Source organism: Cataglyphis hispanica, chromosome 9, assembly GCF_021464435.1.
Source record: "Cataglyphis hispanica isolate Lineage 1 chromosome 9, ULB_Chis1_1.0, whole genome shotgun sequence".
NCBI classification, from domain to species: domain Eukaryota; kingdom Metazoa; phylum Arthropoda; class Insecta; order Hymenoptera; family Formicidae; genus Cataglyphis; species Cataglyphis hispanica.
This window is the reverse complement of record NC_065962.1, coordinates 771,625-794,073: the sequence shown is the minus strand read 5'-3', so window position 1 is coordinate 794,073 and position 22,449 is coordinate 771,625. Positions and strand designations below refer to the sequence as shown.

At 32.0% G+C, this 22,449-nt stretch overlaps 1 protein-coding gene across 2 annotated transcripts; it reads right to left on the bottom strand.

Moving 5' to 3' along the window:
* Positions 1-17,331: 17,331 nt before the first annotated feature.
* Positions 17,332-20,871, bottom strand: LOC126852005 (uncharacterized). Of its 2 annotated transcripts, none has more exons than XM_050596444.1 (8): positions 19,882-20,871; positions 18,961-19,091; positions 18,660-18,886; positions 18,275-18,568; positions 18,104-18,154; positions 17,800-18,023; positions 17,552-17,714; positions 17,332-17,470 (listed from the first exon to the last, which is right to left on the bottom strand). In XM_050596444.1, the coding sequence occupies exons 3-8, from the start codon at positions 18,874-18,876 to the stop codon at positions 17,379-17,381; spliced, it is 1,041 nt and encodes a 346-aa protein (XP_050452401.1). In that variant the 5' UTR covers positions 18,877-18,886; positions 18,961-19,091; positions 19,882-20,871; the 3' UTR covers positions 17,332-17,378. The 2 variants fall into 2 exon arrangements, with proteins under 2 accessions (XP_050452401.1, XP_050452402.1); XM_050596445.1 differs by having other exon boundaries at positions 18,757-18,886; positions 19,882-19,964.
* Positions 20,872-22,449: the final 1,578 nt, after the last annotated feature.

Below are 22,449 nucleotides of genomic sequence, written 5' to 3'. Positions count from 1 at the left end.
CGATACATCGGTCCAGATGCATGAATTTATAAATTTATAAAAAACAATAATAATTCTTTTTAACAAAATATTCAAACAACGAATTGTTCAATAAACAGATCGTAATTATATCTGCTGGTGACCGTGAAAAAGATACAGAAAGGTACAGGAAGTTTGGTGATGAAACAACGTCGGTCTCCTCCACATGACAAAAAATAAATAGACATCCCTTACTGAAATTTTTCTACGGAAAAAAAAAACTAAAAAAAACCGACAAAATAAAAGTTCTTCTAACAAAATAACCTTTTTTAACGAAGAACCGTTTATCATAGGTTGCAACGTTTTACATTACAGAAGCAAGCGCCGATGTCTGGCCGCTATAAATTATAAATAATAATAATAATATAAAATAAAATAGAACCACGTGGTCCTCTTGATTTTTTTTCTAGAAAGAACCGTTTATCGGGAATCACGACGTTTTACAATGCAGAAACGAGCGCCGACGTCCGGCTGCTATAGTTTAAAAATAATATAAAATAAAATAGAACAATCGCGGTCCTTTTTATTTCTTCTCTAGGAAGAGCCGTTTATCGGGTGTCGCAACGTTTATAAATAATATTGTTACGTCCTGCCGACTCCATGATTCCTTCCTTCCGTGAAGTTTCGATTTCGATTGTTCATCGATTGGATAAAAACAAATCGTTCAACAGACCGTAATTATATGTAACTGTAAGAATGATGCAGAAAGATTGATGATGAAACAACGCCGATCTCTTCGAGATGACAAAATAAATAGATATCCCTCCTGAAATTTTTTGGTGGAAAAAAACTGAAAGATACCGTCAAGATAAAAAAGTTCTTCTAACAAAATACTCTGCAAACAAACACAACTGCATCCACAGCAATAAAAATAATGATAGAATTTTCTCTAATGATCACGTGCAAAGAAACCGATATCGAATCGATATCGAACTCACTAATCGACAATCATTACGAGTAAAATACGAAAAGTAGGAGAAACACTCCGCCTAATGAAAACACTAGCATAATTTTTAATTCGTTAAAGTTGAAAGATCACTTCTACACAAGTATAATTTGTAAAACCTTTTGTAGAACCTCCTACACAATTTTTGTTTTTCAGACGCACCCTTCAAAAAAGCGATAAATAATGAAGAATGAAAAAACGATCTGATGCCACGTCGGATCGCTCACCAATATCGTATAAATCGATATGATCGGACGTTTTACTGAATGAATCATCGATAACCTCTACACCGAATGCAATATCGTGCAACCTACGATACTCGAATCATTCGTGAGCGAAGATGTTTTCGAAACCGCGGACGACTCACTCGTAACGTTCGTTCGAAATCAATTGCAAACGTCGGAAAGTCAAGAAATGTTGCAAGAGCACTTGGAAGCAAAAGTATGGGTACTATCCTCGATGGCAATGAAAAAAACGAGATTGATCACGTACAGGATATAGTTCGACAAGAATAAAATGATGGTCGGTAACAAATGATTCGACATTAATAAAGATGATTCTATAATAAGACAAAGTGAGGTACATTGGTACATTAGGATTATACGAATTGATCTTCAAGAGAATGCCCGATGATGTCATTTACACGGAGAATGATATGCAAAAATACAAGAGCATATTATTGGCGAGCGCGCATAGACGCAATGAGTGGCCTTCACTTGGACACAGTACAATTGGACGTCTCAATTGGACACAAGATTTTGCACACGGTTCAATTGGACACAATAATTTTGAACATAGTAGCTTTGGGACACGTAAGAAAATACGCATCGTTTACTTGGACACCGCTTACTTGAACACTGTTCGTTTGGACACCGTTCATTTGCTCACTGTTAGTTTGGAAACCATTCATTTGCCCACCGTTCGTTTGGACAACGTTCATTTGCCGACCGTTCATTTTGACACCGGTTATTTGACACACACAATGTAACATATACTTTGTAAATTGTTAAAGGATTCATCTTGCCTATCGGCGGAATGTGTGCGGGAGGGGGGCCAAAGGCCTAAAAAAAATTTGTAATATGTAAAAATATATGTAAGATGTATACAGCATATAAAATATAAAATATAAAATATAAATAAAGATAAAAATATATTTCTTTTATTTTCCTGCTTTGATAGTCAATAGTATAATACATTGCGTTACATACATATACATATACACACACACGCAACACATACACGCACGCATGCACTATATTACATTATGTTACATTATATTACATTACATTATAAGGGTATTTGGTAATGTCCCCACGGTAATGTGTCGGTCGTCAGGTACGATATATCGCTTGTCATCGTATGGGCTCAGAGCAATTTTTGTATCGCGGATATACTTCATGCAATTTTGACCTTATGCATGATTTCTGTCGAATCATTTCAATCTCTTTGTGAAGGCACTACGTGTAATCGTCAAAATTTATAGTACGCGCAACGACGTTACTCTTGATGCTTTTAACTTTTTTCGTATCTTTTTCACTATCTATTCGCAACGCGTACATTTTTGCTCTAAGTCCAATGAATTCGGTCATGGCATCGTTATTTTCGTCCTTCATCAAGCCTGACATTTTCTTTTTCTTGAGCGGTATACCGTGTATGTGTTAGCCGGATAATCGCTCGTGTCGAATCTATCGATATCGCGTTTCATGTTTTCATACACATCGTCGCATTCAATATGATAAATTAAACTATTTATATCGGTATACATTATTTTACAATTGTCGCGATTTAATGGTAACATGTATTCATGGTGAAATTCGTATAAACACACTTTTGACATATCAAGTATGCACTGTGATGATTTTTCTCTCTCGTATCCGGTCGAACGGTAGACGTGTTCGCCGGTTGATCTCTTTCCGTCGCGCGCGGATGAACTTTGCGCCGACGAACGGGAGTCGATTCGTCATACGGGAGGCGGGAAAAGGTATCGTTGACAAAAACAGAGAATTGAAGTATAATTACACGCCGGGAGGGAACGGGATGGAAGATGTTCCGCGCGTGCCGTGAAACCTTAAAACTCCCGAGAATTTTAATTGGGCGCCAGATACGGTCTTTCACGTATCAATTCGCTAAATACGCGAGATCGGTGCGAAAAAGACACGAAAGAAAGGAATAGATTTTGTCGCGGACGGACTAGCTCATCTAACGGTAGTGGGGCAGGGCATATGTTGACCTAGCGCGATAACGGAGTCAAGAGATGACCAATACGGAGCGACAACACATGTAAGAATAATAGAGACGAGAAATGTAACAGAGAAATTAACAATTTATTACGGGCGATGGAATAAGTCCAGATGTAATGACAAATAAGTGTTATGGACCGCACGGATATTCGGCGGCGGTAATATGCGGCAGCGAGACTGGTTCGTAAAGATATTTTCGTCCCGCGAAAATGAGAACACTCGTAGATAAAGATCGGGCGAGCCTCTGCCCGTGCGAGATTATACCGAATCGATTATCAGACCTTCGCCGTATTTTATAGTACTCGCAGTTTAATAATTTATCAGACAAATCCACATGCATCCAGCGTCATCGAAAGGCCAACAACTTGCGTACAGAGCTCGCAACAACTCCTCCAATTTCCCGCGCAAATCGCGAGATCACTCGACAAGCACATGCAAATACTATTACGATTTAACGACTAAAAAAGGAAAAGAAAGAAAGTTCGCGACGTACACTATCGCTCAAACAGTAACAAATCACGCATACGATTCAAACACTAGGCGGGCGAGAACCTTCGCGCGCGGGCTAAAAGACGCAGTATTTCAGGTCCGGATTCTCCAGAGAGACGTCACATGCGGTAATCTAACGCGCAATAATGTCTCGATTCGCGGGATCTTAATGCTCGGAAGGTTTCAGGGCTCGGGTCGCTTGCCGACGGGACCGTGACGCAGTCGAAATTATTCTAATTACGACGCAAAAAACACCAAGAGATCGAGCTCCGCTCAAACGCGGAAACTATATAATATCACGGCCCGACGACAGAACAACACGATTCCGATGTCGCGATCGAGCGTGGCTATGATGTAGAGTTAACCTCACCGACACGGTAACGATCTCTCATCCTGGGGAGGTCGGGGCTCGCTCTCGGTATTCCGCCGCAGTTTTTTCCCATGTTCTCCTTATAGTCGGGATCATTCTCCTCTCGCTCACGCTCTCGATATTGCGCTCGGAACCGCTCTCGACCAGATCACCAGACGTCATACTCGTACTAACGCTTATACCAATCTGATCCGGGATCGTCGCAATCCAGAATCGGTGAAGTCGGGCCAGCCATGGATGCGCAATCGAGGTGCGTGTTATCGCGACCAATCGCGTGATCACGCTCTAGACTGCCACCGGGCGGCATGCTCATGATCGTACCTGGAAAACGCACACCCACGAGATTGCGATCAATGATTTTTGCATGATCTTTCTGAGGGGACATCGGCGGGTCCCGTCTGGATATCGGGATCAAAGAATGCACTGGCGATCCTCGATGATTCTTTTCCTCCCGCCACGCCTCGCGGCAGAGCTCCTTCTGAATGCTTTGGGAACACGTCTCCGCATGGTCCTGCATCCAAGCGCAAGGATCCTCTCGCGCCTCTCGCCTTACGCTCGGAATTCGGCTGTTGATTATTTCTTTTGATCCCGTGTCGTCTTGGGTTCTCCCGAAGGTCAGCCCTCTTCCTCACCGATGGTGAGATTCCGCGAATCGAGACATTATTGCGCGTTAGATTATCGCATGTGACGTCTCTCTGGAGAATCCGGACCTGAAATACTGCGTCTTTTAGCCCGCGCGCGAAGGTTCTCGCCCGCCTAGTGTTTGAATCGTATGCGTGATTTGTTACTGTTTGAGCGATAGTGTACGTCGCGAACTTTCTTTCTTTTCCTTTTTTAGTCGTTAAATCGTAATAGTATTTGCGTGTGCTTGTCGAGTGATCTCGCGATTTGCGCGGGGAATTGGAGGAGTTGTTGCGATGCTAATTGTTTCCTTCTTAGCCACCTCCTTTCTCCTCCGATGAAGCTCTCATATCATATCGTAATAATAGAAAAGTAAGTGAAATTAAAAATAACGAAATAAATCTATACATATAACGCGCCTCTGGAGATTTCTATACGATTCTCGATAGGTTCGACTGGCGCGGACGTATATCACGCGCTCAGCGATTTGGGAGAGATCCGACGGACGCGCGGGAGACGGCAACGTCACAGCACATACCCACGTAGATCGGTTTATCGAATTTCACCTCAAGTTGCGCAGTTCGACAGCGACTAAATTTTCCGAAAAGACACTCTTGCTGTGAAAATTTGGTTTCGCGATCATTGTTTCCGCGCCGTATTATCCGTCCCATTTTATTAATAATTTTACGTCAACGTAATTGCGTACGTTTTCCATTATTTTGCCGAATACTGCGGTATTCATCAGTTTGTACAAATTTTTTTTTGAAATTGTTTGTCGCGCGCGTTCTAAATCGGGTATTGAGTTCGATGTAATTGCAGAGCCATGCGAATTGAGTGATTTGAATATGCGATGTATCTTTGTGACGCGAAAACTATGACGCGTACATTGCTGCAGATTGCGATAGTATATGACATAACGCTTTTTATCGCATAGAGTCGCGAGAAGCTTGTCCGCCGTTTGCCGGATGGCTTATCGCGCGTCGAACAGAATGGTAAGTCAGCGTGCGCGTCATGTTTGCTTTGCGGATATTCCAGATCGACCTCGAGAATATAACCTGTGGATGAATCTGAAGCAATTGCGCTAATGTCGAAATTATAGATGTCATCGACCCATCGAAATTCGCCGTAAGGTAACGGTTGACATATTGGCCAACCGTATAAGTTGTTTACATCGAAATACATCATGTACGGTTTCGATGGATCATAAGACGGCATGTACTTATTATTGGCTTGCGCGTATCTGCCGGAGCACTGGCTTAAGCCACCGCGAATATCGCGTTCGATAAACATTACTTCCTCGATATTAGTAAGTAATTCAAACGTAATACTTGTATGTTTCAACATCCCATGTGAAACCTGGCAAAGTATAATAATAAGCGGGATTGAGTCTATAACTCTCGATACAACTATTATGAAAATTTTCAAAAATGTCGGCGAATAACATCCGTTTTTAAATATAGATTGCTGTATTCGCCCAGCGAATGAAGAACCGCCTCCAAACGTTTTCGGCATGCGCGTAATCACTTTCGGATACAGTGTCATTGTTCAAAGAACTGTAAAATAATTTGCGCGATGGTAAACGCGTATCTTACAGTTTATCCACGCAGTCAATGAATTTATATGGACACCTTTCCGTGTCGATAAATTGAACTCTTCAGTCGATAAATTTTGATTTTAAAATGTTGAATTTATCATTATTTAGAAACGATGCTAATTTGTCGAGATTGGTTGAAAGAATCGCACGAATCGATGAACTGTAATTTTATCTCGTTTCGCGATTCTGATGTTTCGGCGATATCTTTAACATGTTTTGTAAATGAAATATATTTTTCTTTTCTTATCGGCAGTACGTCGATTTTTTCCTTCGAACGCGGTAGCTATTTCTTTTATAATAAAATGTGCGTCATAACCGGATAAATTATGAAAATCTACGGGAATACAAAAAGAGTTTCTATAATTTAAATTACAATTTGAATGCGCGGGACCTCTGTAACGACCGGTCAGATGACAATGATCGCATACTTACACGTCGTCCGGCACAAACGATTTTTCACATATGTGGCACTGCGTTGGCTGTGAAATGTCTCCCATTGTTCGTGCGAGAGAGTTACCATGGGGACATTCGTAGATATAGATATTATATCTTTTACGCAAATCGCTAATTTTTCGAGTTTGTCGGTGAATCACGCGATACAATCGGCGATGCAATACGCGGATAGTGTTTTGTCATACGAACACTGCATGTAGTATCCAATGCTAAATACCTCATGATGTTGAAATGTGTACGTAGACATCGTCGGATCACTGTCTTCTTTAGCACGCATTCCAAGTCAGCGTAAACGATGAATGGAAGCCGTTCCTTTCTGTTATAATTGCCGAAGCTGAGCCATTTATCCTTTTCGCTCGGTAACCGGATGGCGCACTCGTTTATTTATCGGCAGTCTACCATGTACAATTGCAACTTGTTGTCGAATTCAAAATAGTGTAAACATCTGTAAAAAAATAGAAATAATTAATTTTTTTTTCGTATACATTTTATATATATTGCATTTTTTTATTATTAAATATCGTACCGATAGCAGATATATTTCCTGTGATCTTTCTTGCTCAATTGAGCTCACAAAGCGGATAGATTTTTAATCCACGCAAAATATCCAACGTTGTTGTCTCATGGATCCTGCATGTATAGCAAGTTTACATGCCTGTCCTTCTTTCTTAGCAATATCGGGTCGTATCGGGAGAATTGTGGAATTTGTATCTTTCTTCTTCTCGCAATATACATTGATAGAAATGTTATTTAGATGTTCAAACTTTTTAATTTGTTTCACAGTCATTGGAAATTCAATGTCCTGGAGATTTAACACTGTATAATGTGGATATGATAATTCCCGGCCTACGTTCTTTACAGCTGGATATAGAACAACGACCACCGCCGTAAAACACGTATTGTCATTGGATTGTACATTAATCACCGCTCTTTTCACTATCATTTTTCGCGGTAATTCAATATAACATCCCGCACGCATTCGATTATATTTATTTACATTAAATGTCAAATCGAGTATATTTGCGACAAAGCCCACCCGCTGTCGCGTTCTTGAAATTCTTCTAGCGAGACAAGGATGGGTTCAATGATGCATCGCTCATACTACTCGTATAGATCGGTCGTGCAAAAGAGTTCACAGTTTCTCGTATTAATCCTCTTATTTGTAAGGTTATCACCCGACACAAACTCAGCATTAAACACTGTATTCACTTTTATATTAAAATGTTTTTTCAATGCGTTTTGCACGTGTTCGAGCACAATGTCTTTGATGTCCTCGAGAAATTGACGCGGTTCGATATGATTATGATTATGATTATGATAACCGCAGTCGATATGCGGTTTTCGAACGCGATTGAAATCGATTTCACGACTCTTTTCGCGTTATTGTCGCTGTAATAACCACCACTAGGAAAAATCGTCTCCCTAATCGAATCTTTACACCCTCGAGTCGCGCGATTCTGGCCATCAAAGATTGCCGAACTCCAATCGAAAGTCGCGAACGTTTGACACGACTGTGTTTCTCGAGTTTGATAAAATTTTCGAATTGTTGCGCCCATGCAAGATATTCACCTAAAGTAGCGACTTTGTCCGACAGCTCCAAAAGGTTCAATTTTCTGCTGCTCGATGTTTTTTTTTTCTTCTTTCTTTTTACAATGTGCAAATCTGGCACACGGAAAGATTTGAAACAATGGATTCTTGCAATTGGAGCAGTATCAATCATCCATTGCATCATGTAAAGCAATCACATGCTTCCAAATAGCTTACATGTATCCGAAATCAGTGTCTGATACAGCAATCATGCACGAAATGCATAAAGCTAAAGCACCACCTGTGGAATAACAGAAGTGGATAGTACAACACTTACAACACGTCCGTTTAGCGCAATGATTTCCTGATGTCTGATGAATGAGATATTATCTTGTCGAGTGTTTCCTCGATTTGATCGCTCTTATAATCATTGTCATCCGACAATGCGTGATCTTCATCAGATTCGTCTAATATAGCTTCAAAATTATTATTGTCTATCTGTTCCTATTGTCTATCATTTCTTGCAAATTATTGTAACAAATCTTCTTCTATATTGAACACTGAACACTATTGAATACTCTATACGACACACACACACAAAATTTTAAAAAAATTTTAGTATTTTAAGTATCCACTATATTTCCTAATCGATGTATACACTTTCAAATCGTATACTACTATGATTTGACACTCTTTGTTCTTCATTATTTATTGCTTTCTTGAAGGATGTGTCTAGAAAACAAAAATTGTATAGGAGGTTCTAAGGTTTTACGAATTGGATATGTGCAGAAGTGGGGATCTTCCAACTTTAACGAATTAAAAATTATGCCAGTGTCTTCTTTAGGCGAGGTGTTTCTCTTATTTTTTGTATTTTATCGTAATGATCGTCGATTGGTGATTTCGATATCGGTTCGAGGATTTCTTTGCACGTGATCATGTTGTAGAGAAAATTCTAGCATTATTTTTATTAGAGTGGATGCAGTTGTGTTTGTTTGCAGGATATTTTGTTAAAAATTTTTTTTTATCTTGTCGGTATCTTTTAGTTTTTTCTTCACCGAAAAATTTCAGTAAGGGAGATCTATTTAGTTTTTGTTATCTTGAGGTCACCGGCGTTATTTCATTACCGATCTTTCTGCATCTTTCTTAGGGTTATTCATAGAAATAGTTACGGTCTGTTTATTGAATGATTGAATATTCTGTTAGAAAAAATTATTATCATTATTTATAAATTCATGCATCCTGACTGATGTATCGGTACCCGATGGACGGCTCTTCCGAGAAGAAAAATGAATAGGACACTGCAATGGTTTTATTTTATTTTATTTTATATTATTATTTATAAATTATAGCGGCCGGACATTGGCGCTTGCTTCTGTAATGTAAAACGTTGCGACTCTCGATAAACGTTTCTTTCTAGAAAAAAAATGAAGAGGACCGCGATGATTCTAATTTGTTTAAATATTTCATTAGAAAAAATTATTATTAGTGCGGTTGTATTTGTTGGTTAAAAGAATTTTATTACTATGTACATCGGCCTTTCTATTACGCCTCGATTGTAAACATATCCTAAATAAACATGCGATAAACGTGCGATGAGCATCCTCCATCCGTGCCACAACATTCCTCCACGTTACGTCATTTCCCCGCACGGCTTCTCTTCGTCTCGCATACTCCTCGGAGGAGTTAGAACCGGCTTAGCTCTACTACTTAAATTAATTAATATTAAATATACACACGTATATGTACAGGGTGTCTCAGAATTGGCGGAAAAGTTTTTAATGACAGACTCTTTATGAAATTCTAAGCCAAAAAGATCTTTACAAAAAAGTGATTCGATGAATAGAATTTGAATAGTGAAGCATTGAAGTTAACATATGGAAGCGCATCAAATTCATGTGGTCAAGATCGGCACGACCAAGTTTAACTCATGACTCATGATCGCGGCGATGCATGTTTCTTATTATTATACATTATTCTGCTATTAATAATATGAATTAAATAGTAATTAATATTAATTACAATTGATATATATCTTTATTAATTAATTGTAATCTTTATTAATTATTTGTATACTTTGTTTATGTATTAGTTGCATAGTTCTTAAACATGTGATATGCGGGGTATTGATTAGATTAACTTAACAAATGACAAATGTAAAATAAATAATTATTAAATAACAAATTGATCAAAATTTTATCAATCAATTAATTAATAAGTTACTCAAACAACAAATTTGTTTTTTCATATTTTTCCGTGTTTAAGGATTATGTAACTAGTACGTAATTAAGAATAAATCAATAATGAATAAATAATAAATAATTAAATGTCGAGTAATAAAAAAAAATAATAAATAATTAAAAGTAAAAAATAATAATAAATAATAAATCAATAATAAATAATAAATAATTAAATGTAAAATAATAAGAAACATGCATCACCGCAGTACACGAGTCATGAGTCAAACTTGATTGTGCCAATTCTGATCGCGCGAATTTCATGCTCTCCCATACATCAACTTCAATGCGTCACCATTCAAATTCTATTCGTCGGATCACTTTTTTGTAAAGAGCTTTTTAGCTTAGAATTTCATGAAGAATCTGTCATTAAAAACTTTTCCGCCAGTTCTGGGACACCCTGTATATATATATATGGATCGTTTATTTTGAAAGTGGTACAAGTTCATTTTCTGTTGTTTCGAGAAAATTAAAGAAACTAGCATATTTGTCAATTAAAAAATATAGGTTAATTATGTCAAGTCTGGCAATGTTTCTACTAATTTATCAATATGTAATTTGATTATATAAATTTCTTTTAGGCGAATTTAACTAAAATAATGTATATTTATGGGCTGCAAATGGACTTACACCACTTTCATAATTAGTCAATTGTAAAAATAATTTAATTTCAATTATGAAAAATTAAATATCACTTAAAATATATTTCATGTTAATCCAATTTTGTTTATAAATAATAACAAGAAATAAAATAGGAGTAGTATTTTTTATTTTGAACGTTAATTATATTTATATATTGTTAAACTTAACATAAGATATTGGTATTATTTATTTATGCTCTTCATGTGGCAGTGTTTTGAAATATTCATGATGCATAGGAGGTATATAATAACTGCCCCATATCCTTATATTTTTCGTATGTAATAGGCTTGGCATCGTGATACAAAGGCGCCAGGGCGATTTTTTCAAATTTTGGCGGTCTTCCCCCATATGTGATAAATCTAAAGTCTTAAATTCTGTGTCCTCTATTGATGTTTTATATAAAATAGTATACGGTGCACTTTTGCAAAACCTCATCCAACATATTTTCAACCAATTTGCCTTTTCTCCATTAGTGTTTCTTCTTACCTGTTTTTTAATTGCGTTTTGTAGATTTTTTGTTGAAACGAAATTCTCTCGTTTCATTTTGTGTAAAATAAATTTATTATGTTGTCTACATTATTTTATAACATCATAATAATCCTGTGGTGTGTACAGGAAATTCTTTTTTCGTAATGCCATTTCTATGATACCAAAATCTGCATGTTTGGAAGATACGAATGCCCGGAGAGTAAAAATTTATGATCAATTACTTCAATGTTATTTTCCAAAGACTGGACAACCCTCAACCACATCAATGCCATTTGTAAATTTCGATTTTGTCCAGTATACATATCACTATATGCAATAACATGACTTTGAGTCGTTACATTTTGTAAATGTTTCAAAGCAAGAAGCTATTTCCTGCGATCCTCTGGAAGCAGTAGTTTCGTTCCACACATACATATTAACTTTATTGTCGTAGAAATTATGAAATCCCTCGTTTAAAACATACATATTTTACTTATAATATGCGATTGAAACAGATAATTTTGGATAGGGTAAGACTTTTTGTAAATCAAAAGAAAAGGCAAAATATTTATCGGGATTTTTTGATGCCAGAATTTTATCTTCTTGTAATGCTTTTCTTGCTAATTCAGCATTTTTCAAGTGAACATCATGACTTTGTACTGTAAGAATCGTTTTTTCTTTGTCGTCAGTTGTTGTCTGAATTTTCATGTCCAAGAAATCGCATCTTGCACAGTTATCTTTACGTGGCAAATGGAAATGTAATTTGAAATCTCGTTTAAAGATTTTCCTGTATGTCCATTCATTAACTGAACTCAAGTTATTTTCCTTACATTTTTCTAAGTACAAATTAAACATTTTTCTTATGTTTAATTCAGGATTCAAAAACATCCGTTCTGAATTTTGAGATCGAGTATAATGACTTTCAAATGCCGGAAAACTTTTTATGTGTTCTATCACTGTATTTATCACTAGTTCATTAGTTCTTTTGCAAGAGCCATCCATTTGTCCACGCATACCTTTCGGAATATTATCATGCGCTTTTAAGACACGATCAATTCGTCCAATAGATATATTGAAAGTATTAATGAAAAACTTCTTACATACTAAAATGTTTTCACGAGAAATGATCACATAAAATTTATAAACGTAAGTCCTCAAAGTGCCCAAATAATTTCTTGGCCTTCTTCTATTTACAGTTTTACATTGAACATTACAATAGAAAAATATGTTTTGCTTATTAAAATCACCTATATTCCAGAATTGATCAAAAATTGCTTTACGTTCTAATTCATTAACACGTTCTATACATTTCTTCGAGCAGTTACAATTTTTAGATTCAAATTTTTTTGCTGGAATGAATTTTTCTTTTTTTTGTATAATACTCTTGTCCGGCATTTCGCTTAATTTTATTTATTCATTGCGTATATTTTCCTTTATTTTCTTTTGCAGAATCGAAGTTCTCAGTAACAATATCCTCATCTGATAAAGATTCTATCTCTATAATTCTTCTTCTCTTTTTACGTTTCATTAATTTGTTTTTTAATGGAATTATCTTCATCCTCCGATTCTAAGATTATTCTTTTGTTTATATTCATGGGTTTTATTTCTGTGTGAATTTATTTAAAATTAAATAAAATAAATATTTTCAATTGTCATAAAATAATATTGATTTACTATTTCTTCTTACCTATATCACTATCTGATGTTAATATGAAATTATCCATTTTTGGAGGAAAATAAAATAACTAACCTAAAATAGTAACTTTCGACACGTGAAATAAAACAAATGTAGCCACCAGTGGCCACTGACCTTGCCACCTGTCTATGGAAATTGGACTTACACCACTTTTGTAATCAATGGCTATGCAATTTCTTCTATCGGCCAATTTTAAATTGAACAAAACATTGGCATTTTTTAAGATATTAAATATTAAATATTAACTAGTTATAAATAAAAAGTTTACACTAAATTAAGCATAAATTACATGATATCTAATTTTTTTTTTAATGGACTTACACCACTTTCAAAATAAACGGTCCATATATATATATATATATATATATATATATATATATATATGATGTTTAACTCTTACACCTTAAATAACTCTGTTAGTTTTACATATACAAAAAAATGGTAAAGGAAGAAGTTGTATGAACCAAAGGGGGAAACACGATGGTAAAATTAAAAAGTCGTATTAAGGTCATTTTGAATATTTCAAGGTCATTGATGTTTTTTTTAATGAAATCATATGATTTTAAGGCTCCTGAGTAGTCGCCGAGAAACTCTGAGTTGACGGGGACGATATAGGAATAAAAATGTTGTGGTAGGGATTAGAACCCTGTCGAACGATTTACCATAGAAGTGAATTGTGGTACTAATTGGTCAAACAGAGGAATTTTCCGTTTTACGCATGATGTGATATAATACACAATGAGTTTTTGTTGTTCACTGAATGTTAAACAAGAATAAATAATGTATTACGCGCATCATGCGTGAATTGAAAAATACTTTAGTTAAATCGGTGAAATAAATAATAAAATAAAATAATTAAATAATTAAATAATAAATATTTTTCAACTTTAAAAATTGAATTTTTTTATTGTAATATATGTGTGTCTTTCTTATTTTTAAAATTCTTTAAAATTAATAGCTTCACAAATTGTTTTTAAATTATTTTCTCAGATACAATATATTGAAAAATTTTAAATAATTTGTTTTTAAATTTATTACAAATATTTTATAATTATAGTATAAATAATATATATATTTGTATATTACAGTATAATTTAATCATTACAAATCAATATGCCCAATAAACACTGTTTTGTAACTTTTACAGTACATTTGCAAAACAGCCCCAATAAACACTGTTTTGTAACTTTTACAGTACATTTGCAAAGCAGCTGTTCGCTATTGTGGTAACTGTTATGCCCACGATTAAGTAACGTTTAGATGGAAATGTCAGCAACATTATTCTTGTATATGATACATAAAATTAAAATGTAATAAATACATAAAATTTATATACGAAATTACGTAATTATAACAGAACACTGTTCTGTAACATTTACATAACATTGACAGAACAGATATAACCATTATATCAACTTTTGAAACGTAATAGATACATAAAATTTATATATAAAACTACGTAACTGTAACAGAACATAGTAAACACTGTTCTGTAACATTGACAGAACAGATATGGTAACCGTTATGTCAACTTTTAAGTGATGTTTAGATGGAAATGTCAGCAACATTATGCCTGTATATAATACGTAATAGATACATAAAATTTAGATATAAAATTACGTAATTATAATAGAATTTAGTACACACTGTTCTGTAATATTTATATATTATTTACAGAACACATATTATCATACATATGTTCTGTTACCTAACCATTATGTAATTTACAGGTAACATTTAGGTTAAAATGTCACATATTATATAGAGCAACATTATGCTATATATAATATGTAACAAAATGATAAGAACAAATAACAAATACCTAAAATTTAGATATGAAATTAAGTAACTATAACAATAATCTTTTTTCAGTCTAATCATCGATAAATATATATATTAATAATACATATATATTTATCAATGATTAAAATGAAGAGACTATTCTGCTATAGTTGCATAACTTTATGTCTAAATTTTAACTATCAAGAGACACGGTAGTGTCTCGCGCGTAGTATAGGCAAAGCCTTCTCGCATAGAAACGAAGCACGTCGTGTATCTTTACACGAGTGGGCCCGAGTAATGAGAGTAATGAGATTTCTCATTTCTCAATAACCGTTGAATGGATCAAATTCGTACAAGTTAATTACTAATGGTAGTTTTTTTATTATAATTAAAAGAATTAACTTATATTATTTATGTTTAAAAAATCGTGCATGTATAAAGATATGGATATAAATAACAATAAAAACTTGATAGAACAACTCTTTATTTCCACATATGCTAAATTGTTAAATAAATGAATCTTGTAACAAATTTATGAATAAATCTTTTAACAAATATTATTAATATTTATAAAACTAATTTTTGTTTTAAATTACAATTATAATAATAATTTAAATTATATTACATAGTTTTAGAAATTTTTTTAACAGAAAACTTTAAATATACTAATAGCTGATAATAACTTCAAACGTAAATAAAAAATTGCACTTATATTGTATTAATTAATACACTTTGCAACACAATTAGAATCACAAAATTAAAAATAGTCAAATTTACATATTTTTGCAAAAAAAATGTCGTATAGTCATAGAACTGTCTAATAAAGCATTTTAAAGTATGAAATCTCAATTATTTAATGCTTTAATAGAGATTTTTCTATAAATATTTACTACACTAAAAGAAAATGTTGATTTACTTAAATCCGTTTATCTAAATACCATTTTGTTAATTCAAATATTTAAGTATTTAAGTCAAATACAATATATTAAATCTAACATGATATATATTTGACTTAAATACTTAAATATTTGAATTAACAAAATGGTATTTAGTTGGACGGATTTAGTCAAATCAACATTTTTTTTCGGCGTACAAGATTTACTACAAGCGGTGAGAATTTTGCAAAATCGTAAAAAAAACTTTAACTTTGATGGCGTGCACGGGGAAAATTCTATCTTATACCTTATTAATTGTATTAAAATTTAGCATTTCTTTTGTAAAATGCATTTTTAATTAATACGTTAGAATATTTTTTTTTTTTTTACTGAGTTATGATATTATGAAGTGAACACTTCGATACACACACGAAATGTACATCTGACTGTATAATCTCATGGATATTACCAATACCGCAAATACAAGTTTTTAGAGAAAAAAAGCTGAAAATGCTATTCACTTTAAAGTCATAACTCATTGTCAATAAAAATAAAACAATCATAGTGTAATGATTAAAAACGCATTTTAAAGAGAAAATGTTAAATTTTATTACAATTAATAGAATTGATGAAAAAATTGTTCTCTACTCGCCTATTAAAGTTAAAGTTAAAGTTTTTTTCTACAATTCCAAAGCTCATTTTAAAGTAGCACCACTTGTAATAAAGTCTGTAAGAAAAATTAGAAAAATCTCAATTAGAGCATTGGAAAGTTATGTTTTCTAGCTTTAAAATCTTTTTTAAATATCACTCTGTGATCATTTCGAAAGGTATATCAATTTGAATTTCATCCTTTCTACGCCTTTTTATGTCGAAGTATAATAATTCCCTAATTTTGTTGCAAAATATAGTATTACACTAATAACACTTAATAATATTATAAATTAATTAAATTTAGAAATATTATAAATTATAAATTTACTATAATAATAATTAATATAATAAATTTAACCTTCACGGTATACTCGAGTATTTGCGATATTATTTTTTGTGTTAACGTTGTACATTAATAAGGAATGAGTTTTTTTTCTCCTCATAAACTATAATTTTTACATTCATAAACACACTTGTCAAAATCTTTGCGAGTCATGTATGATTCGTTAATTATAACACATTTGTTTAAAATATATAAGTGTGTACCGTTAGAATAAATCTAATTTAAACAAAAATGGAAACGCAATTCCATTTTTATTTGAAAAAAAAAACAATAAAGCAATTATACTTTTTGTAATTAAAAAAATTGTTAGATAAAGTAAGAAAAAGTCAAAAGCTCATAAACTAATAAGAAAAAAGATTATAATAAAAAAATGATTAGCTTTTGAGACATTTAAATAACTTGCGGATTTGCTTCTTCGGAGTCTTTTTGTTATCTGCTAAGCCTATGACTACCTTGGCGAAATTCTTTCGTGATGTCTTCAAACTCTTTGTTTGTGAATTGGTGTTGAGCCAAAATTGTTGCTAAATTATTAAACAAAAATTTACATTAAATTAAATTTTATATTTTATAAATTTATTTATAAATATAAAAATATATTTTACCTTGTATTCCCGTCAATATAGATTTTAAACTACTTATTTTAAAATGATTACGTAGTCCCTTCCAGGATGAAACCTTGGCAACTTCATTAGAAAATAAAGTTCGATATATACGAATTAAATTTTCTTTAGCGGACCCTCTACCTATGCGAGATATATACAGCATCTTTAAAAATAAAACATACCAATAATATAATTTCTATTATTCTATTTAAATAAAATCTGCATTTAAATAACTTAATTAAACTTACAAATTTGTTGTACTCATCTGTATTTTCTGATAAACTATTTTCAAAAGCTATTACTTTATTTATGCTCTTAAACGGAAAAGATCTTTGTATATTTGATGTATCCATGGCAGATGTTTTAGACTTATGTTGGTTATGTTGTGTTTCCATGTTTTTTAAACGAGTATCAATAGCTTGTATGTTTAATGAAATTAAAGTTATAGCTGTACATATTTTTTCAAAATTATCTAAAAAATTAATAATATTAAATAAACAATGCCATAAAGAGATATTAATAAGATTATAAGACAAAAAATAAATAGAAAACCTTTCATTTTATCTGACATTTCTAACACTAACGTATATACATCCTGCATATCTAAATATTAAAAAAGTATTAGATTACTCACATGATAAACAGTAATAACTATAATTTTAAAAAAACAGTTTTATTATAGAGATAATAAAAATGGAATAAAAGAATTAAAATCAAAATTACTTTTGTGAGGTACTATAGTTCCAACAAGAATTTCCATATCAATATTATTAATAATTGTTGAATCCAAAATATTTGAGATTGATTGAATATTTTTGGCTGATTGTGAGACATTTGTATCTTTAAGATGTGGTGGATTTGGTATAATTGAACGTGAGTCATCAGAATCAGATTCAGATTCATTGTTATAAACAGTATTTAGTGACCGTTTTGTGCATGACTTCTTTATTTGATTTGTATTACTTTCATCGCTTGAAGAATAATTCGTTGCTCTCTGTCTAGCCTCATCTAATGAATCTTGATTAGAACAAAACAATTTACAAGTTACATTATTTTTTAATATATTAAAAAAATAATTACATAAGTTCTGAAGTAAAATATAAATTACCATAATATCTATGAAATTTGATAGGATAAAGTGTCCATTTAGGATCATTAGTAACAGGTGGAGTTTGTTTCACAATAAAGGTGTTAATATTTTTTACCGATGGCCACCAGCATTCTGTTAAATTGGAGGAAAGCCATAAAGATGAAACTTCTGATACGATCTCTTCTTCATTATTCCCATCGCTTGGAAAAGTTACGACAGCGAAATTTTTTACCATTATTAATAATCTATAAAAAAAGAAAACTTATTAAATAATTTAATATTGTTTTCAATTATATATTCTATCAAAATGAGTACTCGCCATAAACATATTTCTTGTTGGTGCAGTAAAGGCAATACCACAGCTTCTTCGTCACATAAAGGCAGTTTTACACATTTTAATTTAATATCAGACAATGGAACAGTAATTAACTCATACTGTGACTCGTTAATCTTTTTAATTCCGATATTTAAAGAGTTTCATGGAATGTGAAAAAATGATTTAATATTTAAATATTTTTTGCCAATAATATAAATCTGTTTATTTTTAAAATAAATTTTCGTAAGTGAAATTGTCGTACCATTTAACAAAAAACAACAATTATTAGCAGTTCTTGTACTTAGATAGAAACCTTTATATTGAACTGATTTTATTATATTTTTGCCATTTATAATACATTCTTTTGGTATTGGATAATTCTTTTCTACATTTGTTATATTAAAATTATCTTCTTCTTTACAACGATTGACTAATTGTTCTAATGGCCGACTCGAAGATCTAATTCTTGATTTAATTTTTTGCATATAATTTTCGAACTTAAACGCGCTAAATTTATCTAACTCTCCCCATAATTTTACATAAGAACACAAATGAATTAAATTATGAACGTTATATGATATATATTGACGACCATATAATGTGCCGTAATTTTCAACAAAATACAATAATAAACTGTGTGCATAATCAAGCAGTTGTACGCAATATTCTTTGCTACATAAAATTCGAATTGCTATGCTCAAACTAAAAACAAATGAACATATTTATCACGTGATAATTTTTTAAAAAAGATTATTGGCCCAGTATATAATAATAATTGTCTTAATTCGGTGGCTTTAAAGCGATCAACTTCATCTAATTTGCTTGGCTTTCTAGCAAATTCCTTAGGTAAGAATAATGACATAGATAATAAAGAAGTTGAAGCAAGAGTTATCTGAGTTGCAACCATACGAACATTATGTTTACCTTTAATCCAAAACTGCAACAATTTTTTCATTACTCCTAATAGTACGAGATGCATGTAGTCTAAAGGAAATTGAGTAACCATTCCAATATTTAAATCTTCAAGATTTGAAGTGATTTTATGGTGTTCTTCTTGTTTTCTTAATTTAAAAGATTCATCTGATCTTAACATAGCATTAATTTCTGGGTACGTTATTCGATTTTCTATGTAATCTCCCTATGTATCTCCCTCTTGAATACAATTTCCGCATCCAAAATACGCATTATGTCCTTTAATTCCCTTGATAAACGATTTTGCAGGAGCATCGCAGATAAATACGTTCAATTTCATAGTTATTTTTTTGCCATATTCTACAATGCCAGTTCGGAAAATTTCAAAACAATCATCCATGAAATATTTCAAAAAAGTATTGCAACATTTTGGCTTTTCAAAACCATGATAAACACCAATTATAAACGGTTCGGTGTAAAAATCTGCAACTATACTACCTAAAATAGGCCAAAATTGACTCCCAGAAGATTTTGTTAAAGGAAGACCATCTACATTTACATTAATATTTATCTGAGATGGTAAATTACTTCGATAATAATGTTTACGAATAGATTTTTTTAAATTCTATCACCTAAACCTGCATGATAATATTTTCCTGATATCATTTCAATAATGTCTACTTGTTTGGGAGTTTGAAACAGAGTTCGAGCATCAATAGGAAGATTATGGCCGTATTTTACTAGAATTTTCAGTAAACTACTAATAGCAGAATGACTGACACGATTTTCAATAACCCATAATCGGATGTCATTAATAAGTTCTGTTTTGGAAAATTTATCACTTGAAATACTTAACTGAGGACTATTTTTATCAATACTAATTTCCGAATGTTCAGAGACTAAATCATGATTATTTTCTGTACACTTATTAATGTTCATTACATTGGAATAATCGAAATCAATTTCTTTTAGTACATTTTGCTGCTGAGGTAATTGTTTGATGTTACCTGGCACATTCGATAAATTTACGATATTATTTTGAATTTCCAAATTTGAATTAATAGTCATTTGGCAAATATTACGAAATTTTTTTAAGAAAATACGTCGCCGCTGCCTTGGCGTTAAAGAAATAATGTCTAGTCTTAATTTTGATTTGGACATAATATATAATTTTATAAAGCAATAGAAAATAGATGAATTGCGATTATGTACACGAATATAGGTTTGGGTTTGCCTGATATTATTTTGTTTATGTTATATTCTCCTTTATCACTGAAACAATATATAGGAAGCTTATATGGAGAATTAAAAATATTTTGACAAATAAAATATGTTTTAAGACATTTGCAGTTTTTTTGTAAACAAACTAATTCAATAATTAAAATATTATTTATGTAATATTTTAAAGACGCCAATAGAAAATTTCAGAAAAAATGTAATCTATATTTCTTAAATAGTATTTTATTTATATATAAAAAATTTGAAATTTTTATCTTCACAATTACGGTAAAATAAATTACCTATATAATTTTTTCAATGTCTTTTAATGTAAATATTTTTGTAATGTCTTTTAGTGTTGTAATTAATTAAACACGCATAATTTTTTTTGTTACGTTGCATGTTATTATGAACTTATTATAAATTATAAATTAAAGTAATTATATAAGCATATTGCACGCATAATATTTACAATTTTTTAAGACTTATATTTCATGTTTATAACTTCATTATGTAATAACTTGTAATAATTAATGCTATCATGTTTAAATATTTTACTTAAATAAAAATCAGTTTACATCAAATTAATTCACGATCAAATACCAAATTGAAAAATTAAGACTCATGCATAGAAAATATTTATTAATTATAAGATTCTATTTCATTTGCAAAAAATTATTACGAAAAAATTCAATAATAAACTTTCAAAATATGTGAATTATTCGAAAAAATATTATATCTACAATTTTTTCTAATGCAGATATCTTGCTCAACAATATAAGTTATATATTTCATAACTGATATCATTTATCATTGGGATAACCATTATGATCATTATAAAAAAATTGTAGACCGGAATTTAGTGTGCAATGCAATACAAAATAAATCTATAATTAAGAGATGATGTAACTTTACACTCGAAATGTTCAAGCTTCTGATTCAATAAATAGTGCAAATAAAAGATTTCTTGTTTTTCTCATTAAATGACCGTGCAACAAATATTGTAAAAAAACATGAGGAAAATAATGTTGCATAAAATAAATCGTACTCTCTATAAAAATGCCAAAATATAAAAATAATGAGGCAAAACTAGGTGTATCTTTCGCTGGCACGAGGTCCTTTGTCCTTTGTTAGGCGCACGCGGTTTTCACGAGTACGCTGTATCTTTTGTTCACTGCATAAGAGGAATTCAATCTTTAGCATAGATTTTTTACCACAAGACAACAATTACCACTTGTTGGCATTAATTATTAAGTGAATTTTTATTTCATACTTACCAATATCTCGATATTGCTCACACTTTTAACACAATTTTTTAGCACGCACGACTACTGTTTTTGTAGATGTGGCCATATTGAAAAG

Excerpts from the sequence above, each read along its gene's own strand:
- LOC126852005 (XM_050596444.1), bottom strand. The coding sequence starts at position 18,876 with ATGGTAAAAAATTTCGCTGTCGTAACTTTTCCAAGCGATGGGAATAAT. Across the intron at positions 18,155-18,274 it reads AACTATAGTACCTCACAAAA|ATATGCAGGATGTATATACG; the intron begins GTAATTTTGATT and ends TTTAATATTTAG. Across the intron at positions 18,024-18,103 it reads AATGTCAGATAAAATGAAAG|ATAATTTTGAAAAAATATGT; the intron begins GTTTTCTATTTA and ends TTAATTTTTTAG.